Here is a 16,606-nt window from a genome sequence, read left to right on the forward strand (position 1 = left end):
AATTCAGTGCTTGGCCATCTCTCGCTGAACTTTTGTAGCACTTTCTTGATGGATCAGCTTGCTTTGTCTTTCTCCCATGAAATCCAACCTCCAGCTCATCAGTGGAGTCATCCTATTAAAATGCAAGCCTGACCAACGCACGCCTCTGAAAACCACTGCCAGCGTGGCCAATGAGAAGTTAACGATGCTCGCAACTTCCCTGGCAGGCCAGTGATTGAGACTCTGCTTCCAAGGCAGGCAGTGCGGGTTCGATCCCTGATCAGAGAACTAACATCCCACGTGCCACCAAAAAATAAGATCATAAAAAAGAAAAGTCTATGATGCTCACATGTGCTGCTTGTGTAAAATTTGATCATTTCTTAACTCAAGGAGATTAAGGGGAAGAATAAGGGCCCTTCCATCTTTAGCTCACACTATTCCAAATATCCCCAGTTCAGTCCAAAAGCAGATTGCATCATGTTATAGTGCTCCGAGGGGGCCAGAAAATTTGAACCCTTCAGTCCTAACTCTACAGGACTATTTGCTGGTTTGCCATCTTTTTGACCATTCTAATTTCTGGGCCCCTTGCGGGCGGAACTGGTGACTAACCCACTCTCTCTCCCCAGAGGGACATACCCCGCACATCTGGTGGGGGCAAAGCTCCACGGCCTCTCTCTTGCCTTTCTGGAGACCAGTCTCGTTCTGCCACTCTGCATGGGATGTCTTAGCAACAAACTGAGTGGCAGCAAAGGGAACCTCTGGCACAGACTAGTCAGAAGCTGGCTTTTATTTTTCCTGAAAAAAGGCCAGGAAGTAAATATTTTGCAGGCCACCCAGTCTCCACTGCAATTACTCACCTCTGTTGTTGATGACAACAGCTAGAGAATATGCGTAAATGAATAACTGTGGTCACATACTAATAAAGCGTTCATGACAAAAACAGGCTTGGCCCATGGGCCAGAGGGTGCCCATCCCCGAGTGAGGGATGTAGGCTACGATGCTGAGTCAGTGTGTGGTGAACAAGGCTGCAAACTCTGAGACTTCTTAGTGATAAGACAGTAAGAATGTGGGTTTTGGAACCCAGTTGCCTTGGTTCAGTTCAGTTCAATTCAAGGCTAGCTCAGGAGTCTTTGGGTCACTTTACCCAGATTATCTCGGTTGATCTTCCTCATGATCCTGTGAAGTAAGCCCTACATTCCTCTATAACAGAAACATGGGGAGAGAAGCCATGAAAATTCATCAACTTGTAACTCCTTTCACCAGCGTACGTCCGTGCTCAAGACACACCTGTCTTTTAAAAGAAATGCCCTTCTAGATGCCCCCTCCAGCACAGTCCTGACTCATGACTCCACTTCACACCAAACTTCCTGACAAAGTGGTCCACATTCTCCATCCATCCTCTGTCATCTCATACCCACTCAGCCACCCTCTGCAAGCTGGCTTCTGCCCCCGGCTTCGCGAAATCGGTGACGGGAGACCCTTCCTTCAGCAGAGAGACGTCTAGTCTGTTATTCAGGTGATGCTCCTCATGCCATCCCATGTGAGGGCAAAAGATGACCGTGACGGACTCTGCCCCTGGGTCCAGGTTCTTTTTGCAGATTCCCGTGATAAACTCCAGTGAGCATCCCAACATTTCAACCGCTGCCTCTGCCATGCTGAAGGCGGGGTTGCCCCCCAAGGGAGCACCCTAAGGTGGCCACAGTCTTGATGGCAGATTTAACCACGAGAAGGGTTGGCTCCATCGCTCAAGACAGTCAGATAATCCACCACCGGAAATTTACATTTTTTACCCCACACTTGTGTCTCTGGGACCACAGCACTGCCGTGTGCAAGGTGGTGGGACCTGTGAGTCTTTCGAAGTCGATCTGCCGCCTGTGAGGTTGTGACCCAAGAGTAAAGAAGTGGGAGGTGCCCCTCAGTGCTTCAGCTCAGGGTCCTGATTCTGCAGGACTTAACTTCTTGCTGGGAGATTCTCGACAGCAGGAATTATCTCAGCCAGTTTTGAGTGCTCAGTGCCAGGCACATGGTAAGGTCTGAGGATATAACTGGTGAAGGAATGAGTTCCTTCGTGGGTCCCTGGGGAGGTGATACAGCGGGCATTTATCAAGCCGCAAAAAAAAAAAAAATGCTGAGGGACTTCCCTGGTGGTCCAGTGGTTAAGAATTTGCCTTGCAATGCAGGAGACATGGGCTCAATCCCTGATGGAGGAACTGGGATCCCACAGGCCATGGAACCACTAAGCACTGAGACTCCTGAGCCCATTCACCACAACTAGAGCCTGTGCACCACAAGGAAAGATCCCGCATGACGCAATGACGTTTCCATGTACTGCAACTAAGGCCCGAAGCAGTTAAATAAATAAATATTTTAAAAAATGTTGAGGTAAGAAGATTCACCATCTTCTCCTTGGAGCTCAGCTACCCTAGCTGTTCAGTTGCTCAGTCGTGTCTGACTCTTTGCGACCCCGTGGACTGTAGTACACTAGGCTTCTTTGTCCTTCACTATCTCTTGCAGTCTGCTCAAACTCATGTCCATTGAGTCGGTGATGCCACCCAACCATCTCGTCCTCTGTCATCTCCTTCTCCTTGCAGCTATATTGGGGGAACAGAGTAAATGAGGATCCCGCAGACTCAGGCCACAGCTCAGGAAACGCACCAAGTTCTCAGCCAAGTATGTCTCTCTTACTGGGGCTCTGCCTTCTTTCCGCTCATCCAGTCATGATTCCAACAGTGCAGGAGCCCAGGAACAATGCCAGTTATGATACCTTTTCCTGACAGCTGGGAGAAGAGATGTTCCCCGCCTGCCTCTTCAACACACAGGCGGCACTTGTCTGAGCTCCAGCTCTCATGATAACCAACCCCGTCGGGAATCATGTCTCTCTGCAGCTCCTGCTGCTTGACCCAATGTGAATTTTTTCAAACTATTTTTAAATTATCTAATCTGTTGTGAGTAACAGATGATGAAACTGTTAGTTTCCCATTCTTGGGCAGACAGTCTTAACGTCAAGACCTTATTAGGTTATAACTTGCTATTTTACATGGGAGACAGGAATATAAAACAAAGTAGTACTCCTTGATGTCAAATGATCTGAAATAGTTTCAGATATTTAAAGGGCTGTTTATTTTTAAAAAGGGGCTAATTATTCCAAATAGCAATCTTGAAAACTGGTTAGCAATTTCTTTCCAAATAGTCACACTAGAAAAACAAGCAACCTTGGAGAGTGATTTGTGAGGAGAATGACCAGTTTTTAAAAAGAACCCAAAGTTCCTGAGTTTATTATCTTTTCTGAATCTACTGAGTTGTTTCCTTCCCACATACATGATCAAACAAGTATTAGATACCTTTTGATATGTAACAGATCACCCCAAAACTCAGTGGCTTAAAACAACAATAATATTTTAATATCTGTTATGGACGGAATTGTTTTCCCCTGCTCTCCAAATTCATATGTTGAACCTCTAACTTTCAACGGGTTTTTATCTAGAGATAGGACTTTTAAAGAAGTAATTAAGGTCAAATGATGTCGTAAGGGTGGGCACCTAATCCAATAGGACTGCGGTCTCTGTAAGAAGGAAGAGATACCAGGGATGTGTGTGTATGGAGGAGAGGCCAGGTGAGGACCCAGTGAGACAGCGGTCATCTGTATCCAAGGAGAGAACCGTCAGGAGAAACCAAACCTGCCCTGAACTTGGACTTCCGGCGTCCAGAACCGGAGAAATAAATCTCTGTAGTGTAAGTCACCCAGTCTGTGACAGTTTGCTACGGCAGCCCTAGCAGACTAGTATGTGATGTCTGATGGTTTCTGCGGGTCAGGAGTTCAAGAGCAGCTCAGTGGGTGGTCCTGGTGCAGCTATGGGCTGGGGCTGCGGTCTCATCGGAAGGCTTGGCCAGGGCCGGACGATCCACTTCCATGGTGGCTTACGCCCACCGCTGGGATGTTGGTGATGGTTGTCGGCTGAGGGCTTTAGTCCCTTTCCCTCTGGGCCTAAGGAAACCTCTTTGATTCAGTCCCAACCAGTCATCCTGAACCCTTTTCTTCAGTTTAGTTACATGCCTTATGATATACACACTAACTATATCATAAAGAGAAATATGACAGTACTTATTTTCAACTGTCAGAATTTTGGTGTCATAAATTCTAAAAAGAGGGACTTCCCTGGTGGTGCAATGGATGGGAATTCACCTGCCAGGGCAGGGGACGTGGGTTTGACCCCTGGTCTGGGAAGATTCCACACGCCATGCAACAGCTGAGCCTGTGGGCCACAACTCGCGAGCCCGCGCTCTGCAACAGGGAAACCGCTGCAGTGAGGAGCCCGCACCACAAAGAAGAGCGGCCCCTGCCCGCTGCAACTGGAGGAAGGCCTGTGCCCAGCACTGAAAACCCAGCACCACCATAAATAGATAAATAAAGTTCTATAAGAAATATAGACATAAATTGGAAAAATAGGGAATAGTCCATGTACTAGAGGCTGAGATGCACAGTTGAGGGTTGGGGGTGCTGAGCCTTCACGTGGTGGGAAACCCAGTGTAACTTACTGTCAGCTCTGCCTGGTTCCTCCATATCTGTGGTCACGCATCCAAGGATTCAACCAACCTTGGGTCAGGCAGCACTGCAGGATTTACTATCGGCAACAGTCTGCATCCAGGTGGACCCGTGCAGTTCAAATCTGTGTTGCTCCAGGGTCGCCTCTACCACTCTGGTCCCCTTGCAGCAATGAAGGGTTTTCCCCTGGATGCTGGGAAGCTGCCAACGGGCGACCCTCAACTATCAGCAAGGACAGTCCTTGGCTAGAGAGGGCTGCCTTGCCTGGGGTCGAGCCTCTTCCAGGACAGCTGCCATCTAACGACCGGTGATGAGCGTGTAAAGGTCTGGCTCCTTCGGTCCAACTTGGGGTCACTGGGAGGTGCTCCCCGAGGTCTGGGGAGGACTGTGTTGAGACGGCACCACATTGTAGCTTCTCCCTCTGCCCATCCTCCTCCCTCCTTCCTCCCCCAGGTGTCAGTTCTAAGAGGACAGCCCGATAAACATCCTGCACAGGAATCTCTACCGCAGAGCCTCTGTTTCTCCAGGAACACAAACTGTAGTAGTCTGCTTAACAGAAAGTTACTCTCAGCGAGGTACGGCATCTAAATTAGACTGCTTAAATATAGATACATGAGCCTTTAGACTCCAGCATGTCACGTGTTCACCTGCAGACCCAGCTGCTGGAATCAAGGGATAAGAAAGAAGGTAGATTTCAGAACTGGCCCGCACCCTGTGTCCAAGCCCCCTGCCGCGTGATGGTCACTTCTGATGTGCTCTGTCGGCCAAAGGAATCCACAGGCCCAGACGCAAGGGGAGAGGACATAGGTTCTACCCCAGGATGGGAGGGGCTACAGAGCCCCGATTCTGAGTCTGGCCTCAGGAAGCCTTGGATGGACCTCCCTGTCACGGGGAGCCCCATCACGGTCATGAGAGCACGCCCAGTCTACCCGACTGGAGGAGGAGACCGCAAGGAACAGACACAAGCTGTTCTGGCCGAGGCCACTCTGGTCCAGCCAGTCCCCAAGTGACCTGCTAAGTGACCACAGATGGGTGAGTAAGCAGTCGGGGCCAGAAGAACGCCCGGCCCCAACTGCTGACCCACAGGATGGTGAGCTAAATCAATGGCTGTTGTCTTAAGCGTGGGGGAGGCTTGTTATGCAGCGGTGGGCAAGCGGACGCAGGACCCAACCTTGCTGGCCACGGGAATCGAGCAGGCGGGAGGAGAGGGAATCAGAGACTCCAGGCTGCGGCAGGTGTCCTGGGGTCCTTGGCCCTGGCGGGCTGGGACTCCAGGCTGCGGCAGGGGGCTGCTGCTAATGGCCCAAACCTGCAGTCTTCTTACAGGAACGTCCTGTAAGCATCACCCCAGCTGGCAGGGGCATTTTCCTCACCCAGGGCATCCCAGAGCTGACGGCAACCATTCCACTAAAGAGGGGGACTTCCCTGGTGGTCCAGTGGCTAAGACTCCGCACTCCCAGTGCAAAGGGCCTGGGTTCAATCCCTGGTCAGGGAACTAGACCCCACATGCTGCAACTTAAGAGCCCATGTTCCACAACTAAGACCTGGCACGGCCAAATAAATAAAAATAAATATTAAAAAAAAAAAAACTATAAAAGCTCAGCTTCCTCGCCTCGAGGCAGAGCACCTATGGGGGCAGTTCACACCACAGAGCTCCCCTGTTGAACGGCCGAGGCTCAGCTTCATCTGAAGCCACACCGTTGCTTTGCCCTTCCCTTCCTGGCCCCTTAGACTTTTATTCTGAGAGCTCTCTGTAATGAATAAACACACTTGCACCTGAAGCCCCGTCTCAGGCTCTGCTTCTAGGGACTCTGATTCGAGACACAAGTCAAGGGTGAAATTCCGTAGAAGAAAACAGGGGGCGCATGGAGTGACTGCTGCAGAAAGGAAATTGGGTAAGTACCGATCACTATAATGCCTGCACATCAAATTTCCTAACCCCTAAAAGACGTTTCTTCCTTTGGTGGATGGTTTAGTCGCTAAGTCGTGTCTGACTCTTTGCGACCCCATGGACTGTAGCCCACCAGGCTCCTCTGTCCATGGGATTCTCCAGGCAAGAATACTGGAGTGGGCTGCCAGGCACTCCTCCAGGGGATCTTCCCCACCCAGGGGTGGAACCTGAGTCTCCTGCACTGGCAGGTGGGTTCTTTACCACTGAGCCACCGGGGATTCCGGATTCTTCCTTCGGTTCAAGACAAATACCCCCATCACATGCTCCCACCTCCTAAGAAAATTCACCTGTTTCCTTCACAAGCACAGACGGCATGCTTGCTTTTCCCCTTCTTCTTTTTTTTCTTTTAAGCCATGCTTTGGTATGTGACATCTTAGTTCTCTGATCAGGAATCGAACCCACACCTCCTGCATTGGAAGTCTTAGCCAGTGGACCACCAGGGAAGTCCCTCCGTCTATCTTTAACTGCTCACTTCCTACTAACCCTATCCCTCCTGGTGTTTAAATCTATTCCCCTTTAACCTTCTATCTTTAACTGCTCGCTTTCTACTAACCCTATCCCTCTTGGTGTTTAAATCTATTCCCCTTTAAGGGAACAAACCATCACCTTCATTCTTCCAGCAGTAGCCCCGTCTCCTCCCCTTCGAAGCCAGGATCCTGGAAAGAGTTTTCTACACTAAGGCCTCCATGTCTTCAGCTCTTAATCGTTCACCCACATCACACGGCGTCCGCTCCTGACCTTGCCATTGGAAGTACTCCTGCCAAGGTTACAGATGACCTCAGTCCTTATGTCCCACGACCAGGACCGTCACTGACCACGCCCTCCAAATGCGTGATACACCACGAAACACAGTCCTTGCGCTTCCATGATGCTGTGTTTGCCTGGTTTTCTGCCTATCTTCCAGGCAATTCAGAATCCTTTCCTTTGTTTGTCCTTCAAATACCCACGTTTTTTTGGCTCTCTTCTCATCTGTGATACATCTCTCTGGATTATTTCATCTATTATCATAGCATAAGTTACTATTTACATTCTGATGATTAAAAAAATCTTAATTTCCAGGAGAGTTCCCTGGTTGCCTACTGCTTAGGCCTTTCACTGCTTGGGCCCAGGTTCAATCCCTGGTCGGGGAACTGAGATCTTGCAAGCTGTGTGGTACAGCCAACAAATAAATAAATAAAAACAAATAAGCAGAAATCTTAATTTGTAGATCCAGATTCACACATCCAGTGGCCCTTTGGACACCTCCATTTAATTATCCCCTGGGGACTTTGTTGTGCCACCACCAGCTAACACACATGTGTGTGCACTTATACACGTACACACCTGCACACAGCCTGCCTCCTCCTCTGTTCCCTATCCCAGAAAATGCAACTGCCATCCATCCAGTTTCCCAAGGCAAAATCTTTGGACGCATCCTTGATTCTTCTCTTTTGTCCCCTCAACTAATCAATCACTGCATACCAAATCCATTTCAACCTGACCTCTTAAATAGCTCTCTACATTTTAACACCAGTCCCCTCCCCTTTCCACCGTCAGCTGCCACCAGGCCCAGATCATTTCACACAGCGTCTCATCTGAACTCCTGCTGTACCCACATCCGGTCTCATTTCCACACCCAACCACGGGGACATTAAGATGCAGAGTTGATTGTTGCTCTCTGCTTCTGAAGAAAATTTCCACATCCTTCCTCCGGGATTGGCTTTTCCACTCCCTAAGGCTGGACTAGGAATTTTCTCCCATGCACAGTTTCTATCAAATTCTATTATAACTATTTATCTGTCTATACCCCCTCCCCCCAGTTGGGCTTCCCAGGTGGCTCAGTGGTAAAGAATCCACCTGCAATGCAGGAGGCACAAGTTTGATCCCTGGGTCGCAAAGATCCCCTGGAGAAGGAATCAGCAACCCACTCCAGTATTCCTGTCTGGGAAATCCCATGGACAGAGGAGCCTGGCGGGCTACAGTCCATGGGATCACAAAAAGTTGGACATGATGGAGAGACTAAACAGAGATAAACGCTCCTTCCTTTTGTTCAGTGAAAGTCACTCAGTTGTGTCTGACTCTTTGTGACTCTACAGACTGAGCCCGCCAAGCTCCTCTGTCCATGGACTTCTCCAGGCCAGAATACTGGAGTGAGTAGTTGTTCCCTTCTCCAGGGGATCTTCCCAATCCAGGGATTGAACCCAGGTCTCCTGCATTGCAGACGGATTCTTTACCAGCTGAGCCACCAGGGAAGCCCAAGAATACTGGAGTGGGTAGCCTATCCCTTTTCCAGGTCATCTTCCCAACCCAGGGATAGAAGCCAGGTCTCCGGTATTGCAGGCAGATTCTTTACCAGCTGAGCTACCAAAGAAACCCTTTGTTCAGTGAGTTCTGAGCTATTTATCAAACCCCTCCCAAGCATAAAGTGCTGCTAATAGATGAAGAGAACACCATCCCTGCCTCATGAGAGCCACTCACACACTTGTCAACCCATCAGCCTTCCCGAGCCCAGTGTCTGGCACCCAACAGTTGCTTAATAAATAGTTGCTGAGTAAATAAACGATAAAATGAGTACTTCTACAAAGACGAATTCATTGCCCTCATCCCCTTTCTAATTTTAGAATAAAATTCATGTGAACAAAGTTTATAAAAGTGATCTTCATGGTCGATGTTTACAGTAAGCGTCTTTTTATCCCAAAAGGCAGAGATAAATTATATCTAAATACTTTCAGGCGAATAGAAGCCTTTAAGCAACTCACATTCCTCTGTGAAGATTCTGCCGGTAACCAAATGCATGAAATCAGCCAAGTTTCTAAGGAATTTAGCACAAGAGGACATTCAACATAATCCAATTATAAAGAAACATTTAGATGAACCAGAATCCATCACCAGCCCTCCTGCCAAGGGCTGCTGAAAGCAGAGACCAGGGCCAAACACAGCTGCAGGGGCTGTGACCAGTGTGCTTGAAGGAGCCCCTGGAGGCCTTGGGTGATAAAACTTAAACATGATTAAGGCTCCTGTTTAATGTTCATAGTCAGTGGAACATTGTCTTCCAATTTGAAACACATCATTTCAAAACACAAGTGGGAAATCTCGGGTGATCACCCTGAATTTCTGAAGCTCAAACTTTATAAACATTGTACTGCTGACTGGATCATGTTTTTTTAAATGTGGTAAAATATACATATGGGGCTTCCCTCGTAGCTCAGTTGGTAAAGAATCTGCCTGCAATGCAGGAGACCCTGGTTCAATTCCTGGGTCAGGAAGATCCGCTGGAGAAGGGATAGGCTACCCACTCCAGTGTTCTTGGGTTTCCCTTGTGGCTCAGCTGGTAAGTAATCCGTGGGCAATGCGGAGACCCCAGTTTGATTCCTGGGTTGGGAAGATCCCCTGGAGAAGGGAAAGGCTACCCACTCCAGGATTCTGGCCTGGAGAATTCCATGGACTGTATAGTTCATGGAGTCTAAAAGAGTCGGATATGACTGAGTGACTTTCACTAGGCTCCTCTGTCCATGGGATTTCCCAGGCAAGAATACTGGGGTGGGTAGCCATTCCCTTCTCCAGGGGATCTACCCAACCCAGGCATTGAACCCAGGTCTCCTGCATTGCAGACAGATTCTTTGCCATCTGAGCCACCTTGGAAGCGCTGCTTCTTCATTCTATTAATTTCTGAGAGTTTGATATTGAAACTGCAACTAAGCATCTTTATCTACTTAACAATTGTAATATATTGTGAAACTATATGTAACTTTGCTGTGTATTTACCAAGTTTCCTGTAAATGTGTTATCATATTACCATAGTTTAAAAAATAAAAAAGGTTAAAAAAATATATATATCACTGTCTACTCACAATCAGAGGTCGGGGAAGGGGTACTGAAAGCAGACTTAGAACGTTCTCTGAATTCTCTCTCATTTAAGCTGGGAAAGGCTGTGGGCTCGTTCTGCTCACAGAACTTCTGAAATCGTGGAAAAACCCCATGTCTGAGCCTGCACCATCACTTCAAATGATCTAAAGCCCAAACAACCACCTCCTCTTCAAACCAGTGTCTCTTCTCCCATGGGGCTGTCCTGTCAGTCATCCCGGGCCTGGGAGAAGAAGCCGATGCTTTGAACAGACTTCCTCCGTCCTGGCCTCTCTGGCGGTCACTCTTGGCTCCCTTTTCTGGTCCCCTCCTGGCTCCCTGTCAGGTCTCCGGGCCCGCCAGCCTCTCGGCAGGCTGGGCACACGGTGGAGGGCAGGAAGCCATGGAGATGCCAGGTTTCCTATCCCTCTGCCTTCAACGGCAGCTCAGGCCAGGGGCTGCTCCTCCTCTGCGGCCCCAGCTCCTTCCTGCCAGGCAGAGACGCTGGTCCCACCTCCCACCTGACGGGGTCCCCTCCCATCCCTCTAGCCCAAGGGAAGTAGCAGCTCCCTGCTTTTGATAACCTTCAGTTACCTCATGATCACTTTTGTTTGGACACATTTGTTCTTGAATCTCTATGACCAAGTCTCTTTGCCCGGGACAACAGGAACCTCAAGATCTCTTCTCATTCACACCCAAGTTCACAGATGACCTTCCTCCTGGGCCCTGAGCGCTAAGGGGCCTCCTGGTCTTCCTGTCTCCAAGCTCCACCAGATCACCAGCACGCCCCAGACAGCACCCCTCCACTTCCCTGCCAGCTCCTACCCAAGCTACAGTCACACTCCTTCCAGAAGGCCCTATCTCCACCTCTCCTGCTGATCTGAACCCTACAGTCACCCAAGTCTCCCTTCCTTACCCTCATCAGTATTTTCCCCTTCCCACCCCCTGCAGTGTTGACTATTTGTTTCCCACCTGATCCCCACCCAACCTACTTTCCGCTTTAACTGTTTTATCTGAGTGTTATTCTGTTCCCAGTAAGACTGAAAGCCCTAGAGGGCAGAGACAATACCTTACATTATATCCCTCAGCACTTAAAACACTACTCTGCTAAGCTTGCATCTAATAAAGTAATCATCGGACAAACAAGGAGAAAACTCATGGTAGAACCTAACACATCTTCTTTCTTCCCAAAGGCAGCAACTGTTATGATTAGATGGTGTCCCCCCAAAAGCTTTGTGAGGTCCTGACCAACGATACCCATGAAATGCCACCTTGTTTGGAAATCGGGTCTTTTCAGAGGTAATTAAGTTATGAAGAGGTCGTTCTGGGATTTCCCTGGTGGTCCAGTGGCTAAGACTCTGTGCTCCTAATGTCGGGGGGCTGGGTTCAACTCCTGCTCAGGAAACTAGATTTTACATGCCACAACAAAGACTCGGGGCAGCCAAATACATAAATAGTTTTTAAAAAGCTGGACTTCTCTGGTGGTCCAGCGGTTAAGAACCTGCCTGCCGATGCAGAGGACACGGGTTCAATCCCTGGTCCAGGAAGATCCCACATGCCTCGGGGGAACTAAAGCCCGTGCGCTGCAACTGCAGAGCTCTAGAGACCGCACTCCACAACAAGAGAAGTCACCGCAATGAGAAGCCAACACACCACAACGAAGAGCAGCCTCCTCTCACAGCAACTAGGGAAAGCCCGCGTGCAGCAACAAAGACCCAGCACAGACAAAAATAAAGAAATAAATATAAAAAAAAAATCCAGGGACTTCCCTGGCGAGCCAGTGGTTAAGAGTCTGCCCTCTTAACCACAGTCTGCGTGCACCTGCACGCAGGTGACCTGGGTTCAATCCCTGGTCAGGGAACTAGATCCCACATCCCCCAACTAAGACCTGGCGTAGCCAAGGATATATCTATCTATGTATAAAGCAGTCATACTGAGGTAGTATTAGATGTCCAGTTGTGTCTGACTCTTTGGGCTAAGACCCATGGACTGTAGCCCACCAGGCTCTTATGTTCATGGGATTCTCCAGGCAAGAATACTGCAGTGAGTTGGCATTCCTGTCTCTGGGGGACCTTTCCAATCCAGGGATCGAACCCACGTCTCCTGCAATGCGGGCGGGTTCTTTGCCGTCTGAGCCACCTGGTTGGACCCTAATCCAATATGAGTGAAGTTCCTATAAGAGGAAAATCTGGACACAAACAGAGTTCGAAGAAAGACAGCATGTGAAGATGCAAGCATAGACTGGAAGAAAGCTGCCACAAACCAAGAAAATCCTGGGGCTCCTTGAAGCTGGGCAGACAAGGAAGGATCCCCCCATCCCCCCGCTGCCCCCTGAGACTTCGGTGGGCACACGGTCCTGCCAAAACCTTGATTTCAGGCTCCCAGCCTCCAGAACGTGAGATGATGGCTTTCTGTTGTTTCAAGCCCCCAGTTTGTACCCCTTTGTTACAGCAGCTGCTGGAAACTAACACCACACCAAACAGACTGGTTACATCCACATGCAAAGACTTCAGTGATATGGTTTTTATACACCCTTGTTGGGCATGGGAATGATAGTGCATGTCTGTGGTCCCAACATGAACTAGAGGTGGTGATGGTGGTCCCCACACTTCAGGCCCACGGTGTTAAAATGCAGAGTGTTTAAGTGCTGCCATTAAACCAGCTCCTCCATCCATATCCACTCGTCCTGATCCTCTGAAGGATGCAAAGACACCTGTTTCACCAACCCACTCTGCTTTGAAAGGCTCACCTTTCCAAGACTGCTTCCCAAGTCAAATGATGTCAGACTCTAAATCTTAAAAAGCTAGAATAAAATTTCTATAAAAAAACAATATTTTTTTTTGCTTTGCCTATGACTTTTTACTTTAGTATCCCAATCATGACAAATTCAACTAAAGCATTTAACAACTGATTTTTAAAAAGAAGCTAAAAGAGCAAAAAAGTTTTCCTGGCCATGTTCCAGAAGCTACTGTTCATTTGATTTCCACTTGCCTATTGTGCTCTTATGAGAGTCCCTTGAACTGCAAGGAGATCAAACCAGGCACTCCTAAAGGAAATCAACCCTGAATATTCATTGGAAGGACTGATGCTGAAGCTGAAGTTCCAATACCTTGGCTACCTGATGCAAAGAACCGATCACTGGAAAAGACCCTGATGCTGAGAAAGACTGAAGGCAGAGGGAGAAGGGGACGACAGAGGATGAGATGGCTGGGTAGCATCACCGACTCAATGGACAAGTCTGAGCAAGCTCCAGGAGCTGATGAAGGACAGGGAAGCCTGGTGTGCTACAGCCCACGGGGTCACAAAGAGTCAAACAGAACTTACCAACCAAACAACAACGGCAATGGTGCTCTTGCCACTTTTTTCTTAGTTTGTGATTTATGATAAAATACACCCAAGATGTCAGGAGTGCCCAGCCTTAGCTTCAGCTATGTCCAGACTCTGCCCTCCCTCCCACGCCCGATGGCCTGGCCCCCAGGAGGAGGCCCAGACTTACAGATTTGGAGGGAGAAGGATGTGTCGGCGATGCTGACGGAGGCCTGGCTGCACTCTGGAAGGAGGACGGGCTGAACCTCTGGCCTGTGTCCAGAGGCGAAGAGGAGGCATAGATGCGATTTTCCAGTCGCTCAGGCTCGTGCTTGTAGGACTCGAGAGGGAACGTGTGCTGCTTGGCCACTTGGGTGGGTGTCGACGGAGAGGAAGAGAGGCCTGGGGCAGAAGAGGAACCACAAAGGGCATGAGCGATTTGCTGACATGGAGAAAAGGGCTCCCAGCTGCAAGTGCTGAGAGTCTCACACGGCAAGGATCTAAATGATTCAGTTCTGAATGTTGGGGACAAGCTTACGTACAATCCTTCTAATCCCTTAGAACTGATTGTGTCCAGAAATCCCCGCCCCACCCAACCTGAGTCGTGGGCAGAGACCCCCTTGCTGTGACAGGGACAGTTCAGAAGTTGTCGGGTGATACGACTTATACACACTTACCGGATGTGATTTTCATGTTTAGTTCAAGACTATGGGATCTCCCCTCCCTCCCCTACAAAGCATGGTGCCGAGAGCATTCGGAGTGGAGCCCGTAGTCCTTGGGATAAGACATAAGGAAGTTCATATTCAGCAGAGATGAAGGTCAGAAGTCACATAACTACACCAAGGACCAGACCAGACACGCTGTTATTGTCAAAATGTGTGATGTGAAAACCGCCACTGTGGCTGTGCAAAGAGCTAGAATCACTGTGAAGATGGTCGCTGGGGTGGCTTTGGGAAGGAGAGGTCTTGTGGAGTGAAGACTTGGATAGGACTGGAACCAGGAAGAAGTGGGTGGGACGCGGGGGACAAAGAACTGGCAGGAGACCCGGACACGAATCTGCCCAGAGTGAGAGGCTGTCCACGTCCAGAGGATTTGTGCAATCCTGGAGGCCTGTCTGAGGCAGGCGATTGTCACTCACACCTGTCTGATTACACTGTAAGATCATAGTTATGGCTGAACGGAGTCCCCCAAACAGATATGTTAAAGTTCGAACCCCCAGTACCTACGAATGTGACCTTATTTGGAAATAGATCTTTGTAGACAGAATCGAGCTGAGATTATACTGAAACAGGCTGGACTCTTAACCCCATGTGTAGTGCCCTTATAAGGGGAGAAGACACAAACACACACAGAGGAGAAGGCCACGTGATGACGGAGGCAGACACTGGGGTGATGTCTCCATGAGCCAAGGAATGACAAGCGCTGCCAGCAACCATCAGACGCTAGAAGACTGGAGGAGGGTGGTCAAAAGGTCCAAATTTCCAGTGATCAGATAACTAACTACCAGGGATGCAATGTACAAGATGATGACCGCAGTTAACACTGCTGTATGACACGCAGGAAAGTTAGGAGAACTCCTAAGAGCTCTCTCATCACAAGGAGAAAGTTCTTCTCCTTTTTCATTTCTTTTTCTTGTTTCTGTAGAGATGGGGGATGTTAGCTCACCCACTGTGATCATCATTTCACAATACGAGAAATTCAAAGTATCATGCTGTATGCCTTAAACATATACAGTGATGCACATCAATTATTTATCAACAAAACTGGAAAAAGGAAAAAGGAAGCTCGAGGCAGCAAGGTGGGAGGCTATTCAGAGTCTCAGAGGGGGTGTGGTCCTGCTGACACGTTGGTTCAGACTTCCAGCCTCTGGAATTACGAGAGAATAAACTCCTGTGGATTTACGCCACCCAGTTTGGGCTACTTTGTTATGGAAGCTCCAGGAAACCACACAATAATGCTGCCTGATATTGATTTGTTTCCAAGAGAGGGGGACACTGGATTTGGGTCCAGTCTCTCACATTTATAGGTAACTGAATACAATTTTTAAATTATTCAAAAATACAACAGGCATGCAAGCCAAAGACGTCAGTAAACATGGTCCGGGGGCCACCCTCTTGCTCCCTCTGACCTTGACAAAGACGGATCGGCCTACGAGCCACGAGCCTACCCTTTGCTTCTCTGTGCCCCGTCCAGACTCCTCCGCTCGCCAGCCCTGGGCACTTGTGTTCCTTCCACTTCCGTCCTCACCCCCCGATTCCTCCCACCCCCCGCTCCTGGCTCTGCGGCCCTATGAGTCTCAGCCCATCTCGTCTGTTCCGGGCCTACTGGTGAACAACAGGCTGCCTCACGCCAAACCAAACCGGGTGAAAGCAGGTGAGCTTCTCGTGCGTGCTCAGTTGCTCAGTCATGTCCAGCTCTGGGACCCCGTGGACCGCAGCCCGCCAGGCTCCTCTGTCCATAGGATTCTCCAGGCAAGAACAGGAGAGGAGATCGCCATTTCCTCCTCCGGGGTATCTTCCCGACCCAGGGGTTGAATTGTGTCTCCTGCACCGGCAGGCGGGCCACCTGGGAAGCACGTGTAAGTTGCTCCTCCCGCCCCTGTTCATCATTGGCCCGCGCTGGTCTGGGCGGGGGGCAGGTGCGTGGTCGGTGTCCTCACCCAACAGGCAGGGAGACAGGAGGGGGCGGGGCCAAGGCTCAAGCCGGGCTGGAACCTTCCCTCCCATACTTCCTAGACGGGAGCACTCGGAGTAACCAGGTCACTTTCCAGGGACCCCCTTGTCCCAGGAGCCACCACGCCAAGCGGAGATCCCAGTCCCCAGGCTGAGCAGGGAGGAGCCCCAGGGAAAGCAGGCAGGGGCGGACTGTGGATGACACCCACAGTCCGGGAGGAGAGAGGGTCCAGATGGACTGACCGGGAGAAGGAAGCCCCTGTGCTGTCCTGTGTGTGGACGCCCTCGGGCCCCAGGGGTGGTGGCGTGTCCTTCACTGGCTGCAGCGATGTG

The 16,606-nt window shown here is 49.7% G+C and overlaps 1 protein-coding gene across 4 annotated transcripts in view; it reads right to left on the reverse strand.

The window, feature by feature from the left end:
- PRKAG2 (protein kinase AMP-activated non-catalytic subunit gamma 2) overlaps window positions 1–16,606 on the reverse strand; it is a 292,846-nt gene that overhangs the window by 91,845 nt on the left and 184,395 nt on the right. For all 4 annotated transcript variants that reach the window (XM_065939488.1, XM_065939487.1, XM_065939489.1 and 1 more), the window contains one exon: window positions 13,792–14,003. In XM_065939488.1, the coding sequence (XP_065795560.1) occupies window positions 13,792–14,003 (212 nt within the window). The remainder of the gene's footprint in view (window positions 1–13,791; window positions 14,004–16,606) is intronic.

The sequence above is a fragment of the Muntiacus reevesi genome, chromosome 6, assembly GCF_963930625.1.
Source record: "Muntiacus reevesi chromosome 6, mMunRee1.1, whole genome shotgun sequence".
Classification (NCBI taxonomy): Eukaryota; Metazoa; Chordata; class Mammalia; order Artiodactyla; family Cervidae; genus Muntiacus; species Muntiacus reevesi.